Consider the following 22766-nt stretch of genomic DNA (forward strand, 5'->3'; position numbering starts at 1 on the left):
ACGGTCAGTCTCCCTTGGTCTGGGGCACCATGCAAGATCTCACCTCGTGGGGCATCAATGATCATGAGGAAGGTGAGGGATCAGCCCAGAACTACACGGCAGGACCTGGTCAATGACCTGAAGAGAGCTGGGACCACAGTCTCAAAGAAAACCATTAGTAACACACTACGCCATCATGGATTAAAATCCTGCAGCACACACAAGGTCCCCCTGCTCAAGCCAGCGCATGTCCAGGCCCGTCTGAAGTTTGCCAATGACCATCTGGATGATCCAGAGGAGGAATGGGAGAAGGTCATGTGGTCTGATGAGACAAAAATAGAGCTTTTTGGTCTAAACTCCACTCGCCGTGTTTGGAGGAAGAAGAACGATGAGTACAACCCCAAGAACACCATCCCAACCGTGAAGCATGGAGGTGGAAACATAATTCTTTGGGGATGCTTTTCTGCAAAGGGACAGGACGACTGCACCGTATTGAGGGGAGGATGGATGGGGCCATGTATCGCGGGATCTTGGCCAACAACCTCAGTAAGAGCATTGAAGATGGGTCGTGGCTGGGTCTTCCAGCATGGCAACGACCCGAAACACACAGCCAGGGCAACTAAGGAGTGGCTCTGTAAGAATCATCTCAAGGTTCTGGAGTGGACTAGCCAGTCTCCAGACCTGAACCCAATAGAAAATCTTTGAAGGGAGCTGAAAGTCCGTATTGCCCAGCGACAGCCCCGAAACCTGAAGGATCTGGAGAAGGTCTGTATGGAGGAGTGGGCCAAAAATCCCTGCTGCAGTGTGTGCAAACCTGGTCAAGAACTACAGGAAACGTATGATCTCTGTAATTGCAAACAAAGGTTTCTGTACCAAATATTAAGTTCTGCTTTTCTGATGTATCAAATACTTATGTCATGCAATAAAATGCAAATTAATTACTGAAAAATCATACAATGTGATTTTCTGGATTTTTGTTTTAGATTCCGTCACTCACAGTTGAAGAGTACCTATGATACATATTACAGACTTCTACATGCTTTGTAAGTGGGAAAAGCTGCAAAATCGGCAGTGTATCAAATACTGGTTCTCCCCACTGTATGTCTATTATAATGAATGAAAATCATTTTTGCAATAATTATTGCAATTAAATCATTTTTATCATAAAATAATGTCTTTTAAAATAGTGTTTTATCATAAAATAATTTCTATCATTCGCAAATTTTTCATTGTTTCAGGGTTGTAAACTTGTGACAGGGTTGAATTTTTCACTTCATTTATTAATATTTTTAATAAAAAATATATAATATAGTCATGGTTTCAGTAAAGATATACTTTCCAAAACCATGACAACTGTTCTAAATAGAATAATTGATGTGATGTATACACTTAAACATCGTCAAGCAATGTCTCCCGTCTCACCTCTTACAGTCTTCAACTCCATCACACTATTCTTTTTGGGAAAAAATCGGGAAGACAATTAAAAATGAAGGCATTACTTGCTGATTACCACCTGACATGTTAAGTATATGAAAATTAGTATATGAAAATTGTTGTGAGGGACACATGAGCAGTAGGTACATGTTAGTTTTGAGTAAAATCTTTTTTTAAACAATTCCATTTTTGTCCGTTTCGGGGTTGAGAATAAAAGGGGTTTAAAATACGGGAAAAATACCTGAAAAAAAGGTTTGATATGTGCCTGATGATGTGGGATATTTAGAAATTTAATTCTAGTTTGAACATTACCTTATCCCAGAAATGACCCCTTTATTTATATGGTGCTTTTTACAATAAAAATGATAAAAAGTGATAAACAGGAAAATAACGATTCAATGATGCAAACAGAATTCAATTCTGCTGTAAAGCAGCTCTGAAAAGACAACAGTCATTATTCGGTTAAAATCAGTTCAGTGTTGATTCTTTTTGATTCAATATCTGAGTACATCCATTATGAAATGAGTTCAATTCAGCTATAAAACAGCTCTGCAGAATTTGTCGCATTTGTCGGCCGTATATCAATGAGGCTGCTTCATTTCAGTAAACTCACCACGACATTCCAAAGTCATTAAGAAATTACAACAATCTATTCTTCAAATGGAATAACGGTCAATTTTATAATGGTTCCTGTCCTGAAATGAGACATCCTCTGACCTCTGGAGGATGCAGCCCTCGGATTGAGACACAGCTTGAGTCAGTTAAAATCAGCATCATTTACACTGAATTATTACCTAGCAGTCATGTGGATGACATCATCAATGGTGCAATTTTAATTCCAGGGAAATTCTGAATATCTGCGCAAGTTCTCTTTTAAGATACCATTTGTGACTTTTATTTTCCTTTTTTTTTTTTTTTACAACACATTCCCCAATGTCGGTGTTGATGATTAATTATAAATGAATGAGTAATGACTAACTATTTGAATAATAGTTGCATCATTGAATTGTTATTTGAAAAATTGTTAATTCAAATAGTTGAAAAAATTGAAAATGATTTTCTTTTTGTGAAGTTGCATTCAAAATCTGAGCAGCATATGTGCATTTTGAATGGGCATGACAGTGCTTATTTAACCCATAATATTCCTTTATGTAGATGGCAAGGAAAAGAAAAGAGCATTTTATTAGTTTAATCAGACAAACATTGACAAATATTTTGCACATTTCAAAAATAGGTTCTTCTGCATTGTATTAATGTGAATGTGGTGGTGGTGGTGATAGCAGCGTTTTGAACTTCCCGTTTATATTTCCTGTTCATGAGCTTACACGTCCTCTTAAAAACTTCTTAAAATATGACTAAGGCCATCAGTATTCCCTCATAGTTTTGGACGAAACTAATTTAATGATCACACCACTGGTATTCCTCTACTATCTATATGAGACTTCCTGGAAAAATAAAGGTAAATAAATAAAATACCTTTCAAAATATGAATATCATTCCATCCACATGCTTATTTAATCAGAATTACATTTTGGAAAAGACAAAAGTGATAAATTATTGAATCATTGATAAACATCAGTGTTAAATAATATGATGCAGAAAGGAAATACAAGAAAAATATGTATTTTGTTTACACATTTTAATGCATGTTACAGATTGGTGTGTTTTACTAAAGCAATTAAATGATTATATTGGCAGCCAGTGAGTGTTCAGATATGAATGGTGGATGGATGGCAATGCAGCACAGCAATACAAAGACATGATCTGCATATTATAAAAGCACACATAGTGAGCACAGGATACTCTCAGAATTCAAGCGCTGTCAGGGAACCTGAACTTCCGATCTTCTTAAACCTATTGGCCGCAGCAATGGCTATGTAGTTTTTCTGTACAAAGGAGTGAAGTGGAAGAGGAAGGAGGAGAAATGGAAAAAGTATTTAGTATCTTAAAACAGTCTTAAAGGGATAGTTCACTTTGAAATAAATTTTTGGTATGTTTTAGCTTACCTCAAGGGCATCCAAGATGTAGGTGTCTTTTTTTCCGCAGTAGTTTCAATTTTGATATTTTTAGGTCAAACCGTTCTTGTCTGTCAGTCATATAATGCAGGTCGATGGTCACTGTCTCAAAGAGCATGCACAGAGTCCAAATTAAAACAATTCCCCGTCGTCCAAATTAAACAATTCCCCATCGTAAGTACACATTGATGGCCTAAGACATGAAACGAGCGGTTTGTGTGAGAAAACGAACAGTATTTATATCGTTTTTACCTCTTGTACACAGCCACGTCCAAGTGATCTGAGAGCGCGGGCGGGTATAGATATATACAATAGAAGTCGCCTTGGCTACGGCAGTTCATTGGAACGAAACCGTAGCCAAGGCGACATCTAGTGTATATGGACATGGCTGTGTACAAGAGGTAAAAACGATATAAATACTGTTCGTTTCTCACACAAACCGCTCGTTTCGTGTCTTAGGCCATCAACGTGTACTTACGATGGGGAATGGGCTTTATGCACAGCTACACTACTTCCTGAACTTCAGCCAGCTCTTTGTTTCCTGTCTGTCATTATTGGACAAACTGATTAATCCAGGTGTGCCTGATTATTGTTACTGAGGTCAGGCACACCTGGATTAATCAGTTTGTCCAATAATGACAGACAGGAAACAAAGAGCTGGCTGAAGTTCAGGAAGTAGTGTAGCTGTGCATAAAGCCCATTGTTTAATGTGGACGACGGGGAATTGTTTTAATTTGGACTCTGTGCATGCTCTTTGAGACAGTGACCATCGACCTGCATTATATGACTGACAGACAAGAACGGTTTGACCTAAAAATATCAAAATTGAAACTACTGCGGAAAAAAAGACACCTACATCTTGGATGCCCTTGAGGTAAGCTAAAACATACCAAAATTTAATTTTAAAGTGAACTATCCCTTTAAAGTGGTAAATCATAATATTTCATCAGCGTTTCACCTTCCACAGCCGCCTGGCCATATACTTCTTGAGGAGAACCTGTGACTTGAGCACGATGTTGCTGCTCTTGGCTTTCTCACTGATGTTGTTGAGCCATGGGTGTTTGAGACTCTGTGTCGCACTCATACGACCACTGTAAAAAAATAAAAAAATAAAAAAATAAAAGAAGAGACATCTTCAGATGAACTTGGAATATATAACACAGATTGTATGAAATGTTACTTTTATTGTGTGTGATTTTTATGGTTCTTTTGCATCCCTTTTGGAGCTTGAATGCAATTAGTCACTGTACGCTTTCATTGTATGGAAATGAGCAGCTCGGACATTCTGTAAATCATTCCAAGTCACTCGGAAGCTGTCGGAATACAATTACAAGTTTTTGGACTAAGTGTACTTGTAAGTGTATTTTAAATGTCACCTTCTTTCTCTGATAAGCAGGTTGGAGACGAAGTCCCGAGCCTCAGCAGACACATGCTCAAACGCATCCTCATCGAAGTACCTACACACATCCAACAGAGGGTGTTGTTTTACAATTTGTATTCATGTTCGAGATATACCTACATCATTGTTTTTCACGTCATGTTCTGGGCTCCATAAAATGTACGGCCTGGTTTCACAGCCAGGGCTTAGATTAAGCCAGGATTAGGCCTAAGTTCATTAAAGGCATTTAAGTAGCTTTTATAAACATGCCTTATAAAAAAATATTACTGGTGTGCATTTTGAGACAAAACAATGACACTGATATATTCTAAGATATCAGTGCAAGTTGCTTTCAGTTAAAACAGCTCTCAAACATTTTTATTTTAGTCTGGGATTAGGCTTAAGCCTTGTCTGTGAAACCGGGGGTATGACTTGTAAATATATTTTTCTTTGTGAGTAGCTAATGTTGTGTTTTGTATAGAAATAATATAATAGTGGCCTACCAGTTGCCCAGAAGCACATTGTTGAGGGTCTGTCCATCATCATCCCCCAGAAAAGGAGAGAGGCCACTTAAGCTAGAACAACAGAAATTGATTGTGATTTTTATTGTTTCTTCAGTTTAACAGTTCAGTTAACATGAAGCTAAAAGGGTTGCACAAGTTCCTTTTTCTGTTTTGGAGACTACCCATAATACACCATAACACCAGTATTGCTTTAATTAGAAGCAGTGACCCTGGATGCTCATTTACTGCCTTGTTTGATGCTTTGGCACTGTTAGCCAATCTATGAAACTAATTTTAATGTTTGTAATCAAGGCCTGTTTGAGTCTTTTGCAGTGTTATGGTGATTTTAAATTCAAATGTAGAAGATTGTTCAAAATTAAATTTAATTATGGTGTATGTTAATGCACACAGCTTATTGTGATTTACAGCATATATGTGACGACTCCCAAAGTCCACATATCTGTAGGGAAGGAGACAAAATCGAAGTTCACCACCTCCGGAGCTAAAAATTCAGGCGTTCCGAATGAAACTTTGAGCTTCTCTCGTGGTTTATATCTGAAGGAGGATAAGGAGAAGAGTCACTTAAACCATAAAAGTAAGCCTTGGCTGTATTATTTGAAGTCTCAGAGGATCAACACATTCAGAAATACACATTGGTCATTGGAAAAGTATGTAAGGCAAATGTCATATGCCAAAATGGCTGATGACAACACTAATCTTGATCTGAACAATGGACAAGCACAATACAATAGTAGTGTAAAAGTATAAATCATACCTCCTTGCTAGTCCAAAGTCAATGATTTTCACCTGATGGCTAGAGTGATTAACAAGGAGGATGTTCTCCGGCTTAGAAAAAAGAAGTGATAAACTGTTTTCAGGATGTCAAAGAAAAGAAACTATGAATGAAAGCTGTAAATATGAGGCCACCCTCAGTTATCATATGAAATATTGATACATCAGTTTAAGAAATCCATAAATAATTTTTAATACATAAAAGCAAATAAAAGAGGCTACAGTTTGATAATAATAATAATAATAAACACTTTATAAAAGAACTAAAAGGACATTTTAGAAATGATGATAAAATTAAATTTTTTTATTTTTTATATTCTTTTTAATTCTAGTTTAAATGCACTTTAATTCTAATTTAAGTCTGTTATTTTTAGTTATCAATTTCTCAATTTCCAGTTGAGCCAGGAGGTGGCACCCAATCTGCTGTCAATCAAATGTTACAAAAGTTGTCACTGGTCATGGCTGTTTGCAATTTAAGTCACTTAAATGACTATCAATGATCAAATAGTTGTTTTTAAACATTTCATAATTACAATTTCTCAATTACATTTTTATTAGTTATTAAACTAAATTTAGCATCACAAATGGCCCCCCATATGTAAAAAAAAAAAAAGTAAAAAAAACCTTACATTTGTATTAAATTATTTTTGTAAACTTTTGTAAATTACAATTTTATTGTCTTTCTTATTACATGCAGTTTTGGAATCATGGAGTAGACTATAAGAGCAAAAGTTGCCTTACATTTCTCCATGACGCAGAAAAGACAAGTCTCGTCTTAAATTTATCCGTGGTGCAGACAAGCGAAGTCTATTTATGACTCACATTTCCCTTTGCCACCCATCTCTACAATAGCAGTTACCATAAAGGCTTATGCTATAATCCTATTGAACCCTCACAGAAAACCAAACAAAATCACTAGTCTAAATCTGACTGAACAACTTTACTCCTTTTTGCTTCATCTCTTACCTTGAGGTCCAGGTGAAGTACATACATTTGGTGCATGTACTGGACACCCTCACAGATCTGTTTCACGAACACCATGGCATCCACCTCAGTCAGTGGACAGCTTTCATCCACAATTCTCTCGAACAACTCGCCTCCCTCAACACTGAATAAAAAAAGAAGAGACAGGACCATCTCTATGATTTCATCCTTCACATGTTGCGCTTTAGCTCCTTGTATTTTATTGCTTAATAAGTTGAGATCTGGGTCTACTTACAACTCCAAAATCAGCACAACTTGATTCTTGACCTCAAAGGCTTCATAAAGTTGGAGGATGTTAGGGTGACTGAGCTGGTTCATGACCGTCATCTCATTCAGTGCCATGTCCTGCAAAACAGAAACAACCTTTAGATATTTGCTATCAAGTTATTTTCTAATTGAAAAAGTGTTTTTGTTCCTTGTGTTATTATCTGTTAGCTGTTATCTGCTAAAGAAGGTATCTAGTGTCAGGTAAATAAAGCATAATTAATAATACAGATCCAGAATATGAACATTTCAGGACTCAGCAAGACTAGAAGAGACATTTTCAAGTGGAAGAATATGTTTGCTAATTTGGAACAGCTGAAAATATGTGCTTTTGCTAATCTAAATTCAGTTTATATAAATGGAAATCTGTTGATACATCTAGAGACAATATATTATGTACACTATACCACTCAAAATATTAAGTTACGATTTTTTAAAAGAATTTAATCCTTTTATTTATCAAGGATGCATTAAATTGATCAAAATTGACAAAGTCTTTCTGATATTGTATTCATCAGAGAATAAAAAAAATAAGTTAAAAAAAAATAAGTATCACAGTTTCCACAAAAATATTAAGTAACTGTTTTCAACATTGATAAGAAATGTTTCTTGAGCAGAAAATCAGCATATTAGAATGATTTCTGAAGGATCATGTGACACTGAAGACTGGAGTAATGATGCTGAAAATTTATCACAGGAATCAATTATGTTGGTAAAAAAAATAATTTTGGTAGTGGCAAAATACTAGTTTGAAAGCAACATGCAGACTATGAGATGGCACTTTTTAGTGCACTAATTAATGTGCAAATTCTGTCAGAAATATTGTGAATTATTAAAACATGCACAGCACAGATCTGGTCAACTTACCCTTTCTCTGGAATTTCTTGTGTTGATGATTTTAGCAGCAAGCCTCATCCCTGTCTTAATCTCGGTACATTTGTGCACCTTGCCAAAACGACCGCTGACAATTTAATGTGATGGTTAAAGATTAGGATGACTGGTTACTACGACAATATTTTGCTAATAAAATAACTTAAGTGAAATAAGTGTAGAATAACTCCGTAGCAGTTACTGTAGCAGAAATGCTAGCTTTCAGCTCACCCTCCCAGCACTTCTCTGGTGTGGATACTGAAGGTATCACAGGGTGGAGGGTTCGACTTCAGCGACACAAACCGGTGAGGAAAAGGGGCAGGCTGAGGTGAAACATCATCTGAAAAGAGCCAGAAGGACACTATTAGAAGTGTTCTTTCAGACAACAATCTTTCAGTCAGTCTACTTCATTGGGAATCTTGTGTCAGAGATCACTATGAGATGTTAATGGTGTTGATATCTGATCTATAATGCTCTTCATGTTGGGTTGGAGTGGGAACAGCTGCAGGAGAGAATAGGGCAATAATGTGCCAGGGACAAAGGATTATCATATTCCAGATACTTCAGATTTCTAAGGTCAGGCTATATTAGCTTTGCAGTCAGCTTAACCTTTGAAAACAAATTTACACAACTGGAAATTGTCATTTTGTGGTTATGATGATCTCTTCAGGAAAACGTTTACTGACATTGTCAATTACGAATATCCTTTAACTTAAATTTATTTGATGTTTTTTATCATAAATATTTTTTTTTAAATAAAATAAACATAAATGTTACTTACCTATTACTTTAAAAAACGTTTTTAAAGGAATATTGCTCTTCATCTGTACTGGATTCTTGTCTGTAGCTGGACTTATTTTAATCTGTATTCCACCAGATACGTGGTTTGCGGCTCCAACTGCTTCAGTCGCTTTCTTTGCCAGCGGTGCCTTCACCATGTGGACCAAATCTGCCTTTCCTCCAGCGACCTGTAATCTGCATAAGAAAAACATTGATATTTATATACATATTTACATGTATATATATTAATGCTCAAAAATGTAGGGTAATATTTAGTATTGTCTTTGAAAGAAGTCTCTTGTGAAATATTTGTTTAAAATTGCTGTAAAAACGGATTTCTATTTCAATATATTTTAAAATGTTCCTGGTGTTGGCAAAGCTGAATTTTCAGCATCATTACTTCAGTGTCACATGATCCTTTAGAAATCATTCTAATATGCTGATTTGGGGCTCAAGAAACATTTTTTATTATCCATATTGAAACCTGTATATTTTTGTGGAAACTGTGATTCACTTTTCAGGATTCTTTGATGATTAGAAAGTTTAAACAGCTTAAAAAAAAAAAAAAAAATTAACATTATAAATGTCTATACTGTCATATTTTTATTATAAATTTCTTTCTTTTTTTTTTTTTTAAACTAACTGATCCCAAACTTTTTAAAGGTATTGTGTGTGTAAACCCTACTTTGTGAGGACAAAATGTCTCCAAGTCTCACAATACCAGAAATCTTTGACCTTGTGGGGACATTTCTGGTCCCTATGAGGGAAAACAGCTTATAAATCATAACTAACAGACTAAAGATTTTTTTGGAAAATGTAAAAATGCAGAAAGTTTTCTGTGAGGGTTGTTTAAGTTTAGGGGATAAAATATACAGTTTGTACAATATAAAAATTGTCAATGGACCGTCTCCATAAAACATTGACACCAATCGTGTGTGGTTTTACCATTTAAAACCTAATGTCTTTTTATGAAAAATTGGTTACACTTTATTTGAAGGTGTCTTTGTTACAGTGTAATTATACATTTAAGTACTGAGTAATATTAAGTAACTACATGTACATACATTAGGGTTAGGACTTGGTTTGGTTTAGTTGCATGTGATTATACATAATTTATAGTTATTACTATAGTACTATGTGACATATCAATCAGCTGCTGCAACAGTGATAAATTGCATTTAAAATTTTCAGACAAGCAATACATCCCTTGCTGGTTTTACCTCTGTAAAGAGTTAGGGCAGCTGTGCACTTGTCGAAGGGAGAAAGCCTCTTTTGTTGCTGTGGTCACATTCAAACCCACTGTTTTTGGTGGTTTGTGGCTTGGCGGAAACAATGTCGCATCTTGTGATGTTGTCATTTTTGTGGTAGGTGTATTTACTGATGATTTTCCCGAACTCTGCGCAGTTGCTGCAGGAAGAACCAGACTTGTTTGGGGAACTTTTTGGGTTGGTGTTGAATCTGTAGGGACTTCCATTAAAGCCAGCTTGGGAGGGTTGTTGGGTACCAATGAAGCCGTACATGGAGGCCTTGCTGGAGCAACCGGTCCAGTCATCTTTGGTATGGTATGATCCGGTAGGGTTACATTCACTGTTTCAGGATGCTTCGGTCTGATTGTGTTGGGCAAAACAGCTGTTGTCACAGGAACAGATGCTGATGTCATCTTTGGTGCTTTAGTTTTTAATATCGACACTTTCCCGTCATCTTGGGCTTCTGATTTTGGTGGAGCAATACCAGAAGTCCTCTGGATCACCGTTGAAGCAGCAATGACGGGTATCAGGACGTCATTCTGGTTCTTATTTTGAAGCTTATTCGTTTGCTCATGACACTGAGATAGGTTCGATCTTGGGGGTACAGTGGATATTTCTCTTTCTCCTTTGATTTGCCATTTAGGTTCATGTTGAACTTTGACCTCTGTTGAATCTTTTCTAGCTTGATGTTCTTCTCTTCTCGTTCCATTGTTTTCAATGACTTCAAGCAAAACACCTGCACAAACACACAGAATAAACAATATAAAGGCATGTTTGCACCAAGGACGATAACGATATATGATATATTATAAAAGATAAAAGAACTATAACAGCATTACAATAATGAATTAGAGGAACAATATCGTTGAATCACTTTCAGAAAAAAAATTCTCAACTGATGAATGATAAAAACTTTTACAGCCAATCAGAATCCATCCTGCTGAGACAAGAAAACTGCATGCGCAGAGGATAGAGCAAAACAAAACACCAGTCATGAATTAGAAGTCTAAAACAAATTTTTTTTAAAGCGAAATGTTGGAGGAGCTTGAGTTTGTTGCCCAGCCCTATTTGTTTGAACTCTCACTGAGGCTTAAGCTACTCCTACAACGGGTCAGAGGTCACTCTTCCGCCGGAACTAGATTAGTGTACCGCCGTTACCAGAAGCCAGTGCTTAAAGTTTATAAAGTTATAAATATGGATATTTTTCTCACAAAAACGCAAACGCATAATAAACGTCCCTTTATTAACCCCCTGGAGCCGTATGAATTACTTTTATGATGGACGGATGCGCTTTTTTGGCCTTCAAAATTACAGGTACTATTCACTCCCATAAAGCTTGGAAGAGCCAGGATTTTTATTTTTTAATAACTCCAATTGTGTTTGGCTGAAAGAAGTAAATCATTTACCTAGGTTGGCTTGAGGGTAAAGTTATTTAGGGGATAATTTTCATTTTTGGGTGAACTAACCCTTTAAGCCTTACAAACTCACTTTCTTTTTTGCAAAATATCCCAAATTAATATAAAAAAAACTATTTAATTCATAGAATTAAGTTTAAATCTAAAATTTCAAAGCAAATATTTGACAATATTGTATACCTCATAACCCCATCATCATTGTTTTTTGGTATAACCTTTTAATAGGAGGTTTAAGTTGAAACTTAATGGGAGGTTATGAGAAACATTCTTCTGTTTTTTAAAAACAGGTTGCATTGCTTCCCGTTTAGGTCTTTTGTATGTGCTTCGTTTAAATAGAGCCATTTTACTCAAGGTACTCACTAAAGCAGCGAGAAAAGATTAGCATAACCAATGTCCACCGCATTTCTTTTTTCCTTCTCACGAACATTTAGAATCGAATAAAATGGCAACAATGAAAAACTAGCAAGGTTTTCTGTTTGCCTTAATTCCATAGATATCACCGTCAGCTTCTGACCAGTTTTCCTGTTTGTTTATGTGACGATCGGCATAAAGAGCTATTATGGTTTGTTTCCTTAGTCAGGTGATTTGTGGTTCTGTCATTCTGTAGTTCATAAATAGTTAACACGCTAACAAGCCCGTCATTCAGATTTATGTCCATCAAAACTGACCATGACAATCCCATGGCATGGCCACGCTCCCAGCATATATAGTGTAATATCATAGTACCTTTCTCTGAGGTTTTATTAAAGGAATGGGGCACCATTTTATGGTCTTTGTCTAAACGAACATAGACTTCCTCCTGTCAATAGAGAAAAAAAGGGGGGGGGGGAAGAAAAAGTTTACAAACAGATATTAAGCACATGGTAAATGTCATTTATGCCATGTTGATTAATGCAATAACTGTACGAGTTAATGTAACAGTTTATAAGCAATTCTGGTTCTAGTCCTTTCCACTGACCGCCGAGGTTCGAACAGGCAGGGATTTCCGTCTCTGTAGAGCCACTAAAGGCACAGACACTCTCTCACACTGTCTGTCCTCCAGACCTTTCATATTTAAGAGACAGAACAGAAAAGTGTAAAAAAAAGAAAGTTTTTTAAAACCAAGACACTTGAAAACCCAAATGTCATTGCATTCTGATTCCCATACCACGTGCCAGGTCCTCCAAGGCTGTTCTCATCTCCAAGACTTTCCTTTCAAGAGAATCCAGGAGTCTGGTCTGAGCTGACAGCTGGCTGGTCACAGTCTCCTGCAGTGTGTTGTGCTGGACGCAGGACGCACACATGGGACAACTTTTCCCTGGGCTCTGAAGGAGCTGCTCCACTTTAAACCGCAAGTCATCAACCTTGGCCTCCAGGGTTGTGGGATTGGACGGAGGCACAGGGCATTTCATAGAGCCTTTGACAGACATGGAATTAAAGCTGTGCTAGAGGGAGAGACAAATATACAGGTATTAAGCAAAAAGTACTTTTGAGGTCAAATTTGCAATTAGGCCTTCAGATTTTACTCCTAACTGTAGTATAAACTCTAAACTAGACTATTTTGGTTTGCTGGTCCTAGACGGTCTCTCAGCATGGTAAGCTGAAGAGAACAAAACCCCTTTAAAACCAGCCAAAAGACCAGACTGAGAGACCAGGTTAGTAAAATAAGCATAGACGCCTAGATTAAAGCCTATGGACAATGACATTGTGCATGTATAGCTGACAGAAAAAACATGGACTTTTGAGCTTTTATTTTTATATATGTAATTATTTTAACTAAAAATCAAGTTAATATTAATTTATATTACCAATTTTACTTAATATAAATATTTATGGGAGTAAACCGTCAAGCTAACATAAATAGGAAACCAATTTTTCTGTCCTCTGGTATGATAAATTAACTTTTTAAAAGTAGAAATATTCCATGGAGTTACAAAAACTACACAAGAATGATAAATAAATCAAAAGATTGCACAAAAAAAGTATAGCTTTTCAACCACTCAAAAGATATTTTACACCCACCTGTAAAGATGTTTGTGCAGAATGAGAAGCCCAGCGTAAAGTACATATGCTTTTCGCCAAGTGTTTGGACAGATTGATCTCTGGCGTTTTGTGGAAGCTCACAGAGTGCCAGTCTGTCAGATTCCTCTTTTATCTCCGCTCCATGGCCACCTCACCAGAAATAGGCAGACCAGAGAAGGGGGGCTCGCAAACAGTAAACTGATAATAGAGGCACGCAGAGCTGGCCCAGGGGAGGGGGCACAAAGTCTTTCAAAGACAAAAAGAGTAGACAGCAATGCACGAGTTGAACGAATGCGAGACACGTACCTCTAGCGTTCAACCATGCAATGCTGGCAGTCATGTCATTAATGCAATAAAAGCTGTGCCCTTTACTGAATTAACATGAATTACATATTATTCCAAAACCTGTATGAATTTCTTTCTTCTGCTAAACACAAAAGGAAGATATTTTGAAGATTGTCGGTAACCAGTTGATGTACCTCACTGACTTCCATAGTATTTTTTTTTTTCCAACTATGGAAGTCAATAGGGTTCATCAACTGTCTGGTTAATGACATTCTTCAAAATATCTTAATGTTGAAATTCATACAGGTTTGGAACAATTTGAGAGTGAGTAAATAACTTTAATTAAGTGAACTATTCCTTTAATTTCTATAGAATTGTCCCATCTGTGGTCATTTTTGGGACCAAATAAACCATTTTATTTGAGTTGAGGCACTAATCATTAACCACATACACAACATTTGTATACTAAAGACTCTTTATTGTGAGACACAGAAAAGTTAAAAAAGGACAGAAAAATGAATCTGCATATACAGGAAAAGTTAAGAAATTTAGCTGGGGAAAGCATCACAACCAACTGTAAAATTGTTTTACTTGACCACAAAGGATTAATGCATCAGCCACAGAGATAAAAACTATTCTAAATGTTCACAAAGACATCAAAGAGTGATATAAAACAATATCAAAACATAAGAGAACTATGTACAATTAAGTCAACGTAACTGTGTTCTGCATTTACATGCGGAAACGATCAGAAAAGTTTGGAGATTGGGGCACTGTGAGGGACACGTCACTCTTTTTCAGCTCTATCGGCTTGTAGCGTCTTATTGGCTGGGCCTTTTGCACCTTTTGAAAAGAAAAATGGATTCAATTAAAAATAGTCACTTTCAATGTCAAACAATTTTACAAAAAAACCCCACTAATTAGCACAAATAAGTCAGATGATTTAAATGGATGGTTCGGAGAAAAATCAACCTAGGGTCCTTTGCACCATGACCTCGAGCCAAACACCCCCCCCAGAAGCCTTTTTTCCGTCGACGTCACTTCAGTGGATTGGGAAAAGCGCGTTAAAGTCCTGGCAGAAAGCGATGCATAAGGATTTAATGTAATGACGAATAATTTTTTTCCGAAGTGTTAACTAATAATTGTTGCAAACTGATACTACCAACAAAATATTAGTGCATTCCTGGAACTGGCCGTCGTTACACTACATCCTTATGCATCGCTTTCTGCCAGGACTTTATGTGCTTTTCCCAAACCCCCGAAGTGACGTCGACGTCCGGGTTAGCAGTGGCATGAGCCATCAGGCAAGTGTTATTTAAATAAACTCCTGATGTACTTAACTTTCCAATGCCTCATTTTATGATTACAGAACCCATTTGTACTTCTGTAGAAGTTTGGTACCATTCTGGGCATTATTAGTGGATCCGTTAGCGCCTGCACTAAGCCATTCGGCTGATATTTCAAAATAAGCTCTAACTTTAATAATGTTCGACCAAGGGAAAAAGGCTTCTGGGGGGCTCGAGGTCATGGTGCAAAGGACCCTAGATTGATTTTACTCCGAACTATCCCTTTAAATGGATAGTTCACCCAAAAGCAAAAGTTGTCATCACTTACGCACCCTCAAGTTGCTCCAAACCTGTATGAGTTGAACAAGATATTAAGGAATATTCGTAACCAGATGGTTCACGGTAGCCATTAACTTCCATAGTATTTTGTTTTCATATGGAAGTCAATGTCTACCGTCAACTGTTTGATTTCCAACATTCAAATATCTTTTGTGTTCAACAGAAGAAACTAATTCAGGTTTGGAATAACTCTGATGGTGACAATTTTCATTTTTGGGTGAACCATCCCTTTAAGATTTGAATTTCCAATCCTACAGGGAAGGACACAAGTGATTTAGCACAATTCATTCTGGAATCTCTTACCTGCTCCTGACGTAGCCTTGTAATCTCCTCCTTATCCTGCTCCTCTCGTTCTCTAGCGCGCTCCTCTTCCATGCGAGCCTTCAGGGACTCCTTCTCGCTCATCTCCTTTTCGAACTCTAGGCGTTCCATGGCTCTCCGCTCCGTTGCCAAATGAAAGCCCTCCGGAACTGTAGAATTAGTAGTATTGGCTTAAGAAAGTGCCAAATGTGAACAAAGAGGACCAGGTGAAGCAGTCAGGTAGAGGTGAGAGCAGTGATGCAGCAGTGAAAGTTGGAAGGAAGCAAGAGTGTTTTTTGGAGTTAACTCTGCACTTCAATATCAAAATACACAGAACCAACAAGCCCAAGGGAAGTTCAGACTGGAGACAGTACAACACTAAGTGGTAAGATCACAAAAACCATCCACCACAAACACAGCATACCTAGGATTGAACGATTCTCCTTCCTCGGAACAAATGGCTCTTTGTGAGTTACATTGTTTGGCCGTGCTTTAAAACATGCTGATTCAGCCTGACGTTTCAACTCCTCTTTCATCTGGGGAAACATTTTAAAATGGAATGAACCTGTTAAAATACAGACTGTAATGCCACTTAAAAGCAGAGGCAACAAATTTAAAGTGATTTTCAACTGGCTAGTTGCAAGTATGCAAACAACTGCTAAGTCAACACATTGGATGTGTGTGGTCCAGAAGAACATAACATTCAGCAATGGAAGAGGAGAAGAAATGGCAAACGAAAATCTTACCATCTGTTCCCAGCGTTCTCCCTTTGCAGTTCCTCGTTCGTCAACCATCAGCTTGAAAGGAGCAGGTTTGGTGGGCTCTGCTACCTTTTTCTCAGGGAGGTGCACTTCATGGAAGTCAGGAAGGGGTTGGGCCTTGAACTTTGGCACCTGTAAGATTTGGCACAATATAAATTATAAAGGTTCTTGGTGTCAAGACACTTTCAGGTCCAGAAAAATAAAATACCTCTTCATGTCTCAGTTCCTCCAGTTTCTTCTCCTTCATGACCCTTCGTTCACGCTCACGTTCCTCAAATGAGAAAGGGCACATTTCTACTTGGCTCTTGACCAGCGGTTTGGGCTGAAAGGGCAGGAAGTGGGGCACAGCAAGTGCCTTAATAGGAGCAGGAGGCTTTTCCTGGAGGTGCAAAGAAATTAGTTGAGACTCAAATATCAGTTTCATTATATTCTATATAAAACATACATTATTAAAAATGTACCTCTTCTTTTTTCTTTTCAATTCGCACACGGTTTTTAAGAGCAAACGCAGGTGATTCTGGAACGGTTGGATGTAGAACTTTCTTCTCTGGGACACCCTTTAAGAATTAAAACAACAGAACTATAAAAATGACATTAATTTGGCACATCATGTTTAAAAGAGGGTTGAAGGAATTGTTACCAACCACAACTTCCTCCAGAATTCGTGTTGGTATCGGTCTGGGATGGAATGTGTGGTCCTCTTTTTCCTCAGGCTTCCTACTGGCCTGCCTCTCCTGAAGTCGCTTCTCAATCTCCAAATGGAAGCCTTCAGACTTGGTGACTCCTTTACTAGCAGGCTTTTTGGGAACTAGAGCTCCTTCCAGAATCTTTCTGTTGAGTTCTAGAGCTTTGAACTTAAACCTGAGGGGACAGAAGGAAAGTTTGAACCGGTTACTCATACCACATTAAAATTAAGCATTATTGAAGCTCAAAAGTATGTGCAAAACATCTGAGCAAAGCTTACTGCTGCAGTTTTTCTGTTTCCTCAGCCTCAATCTCTGCAGAGCTTTTCACCATAGTGGGACGATATCGCTGGCGAGTCATTAGCTGTGGCGTTTTGGGGTGTGTGATTTTTGGCTTCTCGGTCTTCACTGGTGATGGTCCTGCAAAATAAATACAGGCAAAATTAGCCAAAAGGGGAAATTAAGGATCATATTTTAGGAAATAAATTGAATGACTTAATGTTATGAGAATGCAATGCTAACAATATTCAAAGACACCAGAAACAGGGTCTCACCTCTCTCCTGGCTCTGGCGACTGCGCAGGTGATAGCGGGTGGGTGTACGTTTCTGGAACTGCTCAATCTGCTGGGCCATTGACACATAGGCTCCTTCCTCATCATGCTTCCTCTTGCCTCTGGAGAGGTTGAAGGGTTTGGGAATGGTTGTTCCCTTTGGAGCCTTCAACTACAGAATGACGACATCATTCAAATTTCTTAAAATCATCAAGCAACTTAATCCAACATATCATCCAGACCCATCCTAGAGATGGCACTCACAGGGGAAGATGGGTGCTTGCGGAGCTGAGAGGTGAAGTTTATCTCCCTGTACGAGTTGTCATCTGCAGTGCCTCCATCCGTGTGGTTCTTCAGCCTGCTATCAGAGCGGAAGTTGAACTCTTTGGGAATGGTGGTGGACAGCACTTGCTTCTTAAGAGGCTGACCTTTAAGAAGATACCAGAACAACAAATAAAATAAGACGATTTTTTTTTTTTAAAGGCAGTATTTCATTACAAATAGTAGATTAATTAAGTTTTGCCAGTGACTCACTTCCTGCCAGGGCAGCCCTGTAGCTGGCCTCGTTCTTACGACGGTGTTCTGCCACCTCTTTCTGCAGAGCCTCGATGCGCTCCATCTCCAGCTGCTCTGTGCTTTTCTGTCTGAAGTTCAAGGAAAACATATAGAGTTTAACTATTTACTTAAATATATATGCATGTATGCATATGCATGCATATATATAAAACATTGAAGATTGTATACATCATTTGACAAGACATTAAGGTGAGTTCCAGTTCCTTACCAATAAAAAAAGATAAAATGTACAAAACTGTATAACTGATTTATTCCTGTGATGGCAAAGCTGAATATTCAGTAGCCATTAATCCAGTGTCAAATGATCCTTCAGAAATTCTCAAGAAACATATCTTACAATAAATGTTGAAAAGTTGTGCTGCTTAATTTAATTTGTTGGAAACTTGTTTTTCAGGATCTTTGATTAATAGAACGTTCAAAAGAACAGCATTAATTTGAAATAGGAATCTTTTGTAAACAATTGGAAAAAAATGAATGCATCCTTGCTAAATAAAATAATTCATTTATTTTAATAAAACTCAAAAATAACTTTTGAACTGTAACGTAGTTTGACTTTGCTAACTGTATGCAGTCTAATAAGATTCTCACTTACTGTTTAGTGTTGGAGGCAGAAGCAGTATCTGAGGCCTGGGAGGCAACTGCTGGTTTGCTCCTCAGCCGGACACTGCTCCTTGCACCAGCACCACTGCGTCTCACAGTTCTGGATGTTGAGCTTCTATGAGGAGATAAAACAACAGTAAAATAACTAAATATTGTTACTTTCAAGTAACACCCCACATTACTAGCCAGTTCACCAGTGAAGTCTACTAAATCCCCACTAGGTGCCCTCTTAGTTTTACCTTCGCCGCTGATCAAAAACTGTCCTCACAGTGGCAGTTGGTACAACTCTACGCAGCAAGACAAAGCGGCTAATTGAGCACTCTGTAATATACATCAATGAATCCAAAGACCAGGAACACATACCTTCTTTTCTTAACAACAGGGGGTGTTGAAATGGCTGTGGGATTTTCATTTCTTGCCACTGGCCGTTTAGACACTCTGCAGGAAGAAAGGTAAACTGATTGTAGCCATGTTTCCATTCAAAGTTGTGAATTTAACTTTTGTGCAAAATTGTGATATTGCATAAATCATTTGCGAATAAAGCACCGTTCCAGTTCACCGTTTAATCCAGTGAGTCGAAGAGAACAAAAACTTCACTTGCTGATAAACTGGTGCTGAATATCACTAAGAAAAGTAGGAGAAGCCAGTGTATATAATAATTTTCCTGTTATAAGTTACTTGCGTCTCAGAGCACGCAAACGGAACGCAATAAACACGTTATCTTGCTTTCAGAGGCAGCTGCTGCTGTTTGGGAATGCAGTCATGTAAGAGTTCTGGGAGTGAATTATACCGAACCATTTTGACAACACTTTGCTCAGGCATTTGAGAACAACCCAAACAGGTTTTCAGATACGGTGAAACGAGATCAGTACACTGGTCATGTCGTCCCATCGCAGTCACATGATTTTATTTTTTTTTAAATGCGCATCAAGGAATTTACTCGGTAAATGTGTTTCCATCGTAGTTTAGGCCCGCGTTTACTTATCAGATAAATTTATCCGACTCAAACGACCGCATACGATTTTAATGCGCATTTTTAGAATTTATGAGCATAAAAATAGATGGATGGAAACATAGCTAGAGTTAGAAGAGAGTGAGAAAAAAAAATTGACTAGTTATATAGGCACTGATATAGGCATTATACAGAGGTAAGAAAATGCCATTAAAAGTTTTCTGAAGATAGACAGTTGCTTTTAGAGCTACATTAATAAAATAAAAAACAATTTAATATTTCAGGCATCGCAAACTGTGAGCTTGCTGTGCCTGGTACAGTATTTTCTCTGCTGGCACATCACTGTTCTTCTCTTTGCACCTGTCTTCAGCAGGTTGTGTCACTGGCCTGTGTTAACGTCCTGTTTAAAGACTTCACAATATTGCCACATAAATTACATTTAGGTAAATGATCGCAATGCAGTTTGTGCGCAAGTCCGGAATAGAGATCGCCCAAAAAAAGAAAGCAAGCAAAAACCAGCCAGTTCCGATTTCTGGCCGGTCGACTGGTGCATCTCTAATAAGCAGATCTCTCTTTACCTGCGTGGTTGAGCAGGAACAGCTTTCTGGCCCTGGCCAGGAGCTGTAGTAGGTCTGCTATTCCCCCATGATGTGACTATGTTAGATGGGACCTCTGAAGAGGAGCTTTCTGTGACATCTGAAGCAGAGTAGATGTTAAGAATAGACATGCAAAAACACCTTTTCAAATGGTTTCTAAAGGCCTGTACACACCAAGGACAATAACTATAAAGTTTTAATAATCATTCCAATTCTGAGAATAGGGCACAACACAACTACTATAATGATAGGTAAAATCATTTTCAGATTTTTTTTTTTTTTTCTCCAGCTGATGAAAATATGGACAGCCAATCAGAATCAACCTGATTTTAAAGACCGTGAGCATTTAAGACAGGCAACAAACACTTCAATTCTCGCTTATAATAAACTAACTGTCATGCATTTATACATGCATCTCGCGGGCATGTATTTATGTGGATAAAATTAATCATTTTTTCAGTTATTCTCGGTGTAAACAGGCCTCAAGTATCTAAGCTTGTTTCCACTATGGAATAAAAAAAGTCAGTGCGACCATCTCACAATTTCAGAATTATGCGATAAAAAAAGTCACTATTATCTTTATTTATTCCAAAATTGAAACGAGCTTCCATACTTAAGAGAGATTTCTAAGCGAACAACGCAGTTTTTTTCCAACCTGAGCTTGTCATCTCAACTTGTTTAACCATAGGAGGTACCAAAGCTTTGGGCCGGTTAGTATCATGGATTTCATCAAAAGGATTTGCAGTCCGTAAAGGGGTGGTGAGCTGTTCCACAGCACCGCTTTTAGGAGCTGCCTTCAATTCTAAAATTAAAACAGAACCAAGAAATGTTTACCAGTTTAGTCAACATTTAGATTTCATGAGGTCCTTTCAGTGGACCTGTTGTGTAACAAATTCTGAAAAGTACAAATATTTCATATAAAAGTCCTAAGATTGCGGAGATACCAAGCCTGCATATACAATAATACAGTGAAAAAGGTGTTCAGCAAGTCACACTACAGGATAATATTGTTTGAAAGATCATTTCTAAAATTAACAAAATATTTTCTGTATATCACAATTCATGACGGGAACAAAAATATGTATATTATATACTTAAAATGCCTTACCAAACCACTGGTCAGCATCATCCTGAGGGTCCAGGACAAAATCATCTATAGACTCTATAACATGAGAAGGGGCATCCCATGTGTATGCATCAGCAGAGCCCCCTTCCATATTCACACTGCGAATCTCCTGTAAAAATCACGTATTTTCAGTCAAACTGCATCTATAACAATATTTTACATAAAATAAATCATAAAAGGACATGAAGTAACGTACACTGGAACTGCATTTCCTGCAGAGTGGCGCAAAATGGCAGTTAATGGCCGAGCTCAGACTAAAGGCCTAGCCTGTGATAGCAGCAGTATCGGCCAGTTAAGGATATATTTATTTTTATAGTGTATCAATATTATAAGTAATATTAAAATGACAGACTAGCATTTTACACTATCATTTGAAAATCAGTTCTTATGAAAGAAAAGTCTGTATCTTGCATTATTCATTAGCACGAAAAAATGGTAACGTTAAAATAAAAATAAAATAATATAATCATATGGATTAAGATCGCAGTAATAAAACGAGGAAATAAACTTTCAATTCAGTCGTTCTATTACGTCAAACAATAAAAAGCTTGGCTATCTACGATTACTGCCCAAAACGACCACACCAATTTAACGTTAATCTTTACTTAAACGCAGCAGTCTTGTCAAATAAAATATCACAACCCATCAAAATATATAAACACTTACAGTTCAAATCAATGCCTCTGTCCCCTATCGCAACCTGAAAGGCTGAAGAAAAATATAGTACAATGTTTAAACAGCAGACAGCTCGTATCCTGCAGTCACAAACAACTCGAAGGGAATGCTTGGTTTGAATGTTGGTGCCGTTAGAACTAGGTTTTACAAACCAGCCAATCAGAGTGCTTAACGATTCGCGTCTCATTTCCTATTAGCTCCGCGCTTGTGACGTTTAGAACGCAATAACCACGTGACTAGCTGAGCCGCATAAACGAAGGACATTTAAAAAAACGACTGTAATGTTTTTAAATATATCAGTAATTGTTTTAAATAGGGATTATTACTTACGGATTATAGTCTTCTACTGTTTTACAAAGTGATCTTTTTGTGAT

At 37.5% G+C, this 22766-nt stretch overlaps 2 protein-coding genes across 4 annotated transcripts; both read right to left on the reverse strand.

Annotated features, from left to right (window-relative positions):
* Positions 1–2651: 2651 nt before the first annotated feature.
* mylk2 (myosin light chain kinase 2) lies at positions 2652–14273 on the reverse strand. Of its 2 annotated transcripts, none has more exons than XM_082145361.1 (16): positions 13663–14273; positions 12809–13080; positions 12620–12705; positions 12388–12460; positions 10220–10982; positions 9001–9194; positions 8451–8559; positions 8217–8310; positions 7321–7430; positions 7068–7209; positions 6085–6155; positions 5736–5864; positions 5310–5381; positions 4805–4885; positions 4387–4519; positions 2652–3299 (listed from the first exon to the last, which is right to left on the reverse strand). In XM_082145361.1, the coding sequence occupies exons 2-16, from the start codon at positions 13068–13070 to the stop codon at positions 3219–3221; spliced, it is 2400 nt and encodes a 799-aa protein (XP_082001487.1). In that variant the 5' UTR covers positions 13071–13080; positions 13663–14273; the 3' UTR covers positions 2652–3218. The 2 variants fall into 2 exon arrangements, with proteins under 2 accessions (XP_082001487.1, XP_082001486.1); XM_082145360.1 differs by having other exon boundaries at positions 12809–13085.
* A 131-nt stretch (positions 14274–14404) lies between these two features.
* Positions 14405–22536, reverse strand: tpx2 (TPX2 microtubule nucleation factor). Of its 2 annotated transcripts, none has more exons than XM_082145363.1 (17): positions 22384–22536; positions 21700–21826; positions 21247–21393; positions 20574–20691; positions 19407–19481; positions 19036–19158; positions 18402–18511; positions 18132–18295; positions 17871–18039; positions 17598–17736; positions 17278–17494; positions 17095–17190; positions 16842–17012; positions 16619–16765; positions 16297–16408; positions 15876–16042; positions 14405–14790 (listed from the first exon to the last, which is right to left on the reverse strand). In XM_082145363.1, the coding sequence occupies exons 2-17, from the start codon at positions 21806–21808 to the stop codon at positions 14680–14682; spliced, it is 2175 nt and encodes a 724-aa protein (XP_082001489.1). In that variant the 5' UTR covers positions 21809–21826; positions 22384–22536; the 3' UTR covers positions 14405–14679. The 2 variants fall into 2 exon arrangements, with proteins under 2 accessions (XP_082001489.1, XP_082001488.1); XM_082145362.1 differs by having other exon boundaries at positions 15876–16063.
* Between the last annotated feature and the right edge of the window lie 230 nt (positions 22537–22766).

Source organism: Leuciscus leuciscus, assembly GCF_965113295.1.
Source record: "Leuciscus leuciscus genome assembly, chromosome: 18".
Lineage (NCBI taxonomy): Eukaryota > Metazoa > Chordata > Actinopteri > Cypriniformes > Leuciscidae > Leuciscus > Leuciscus leuciscus.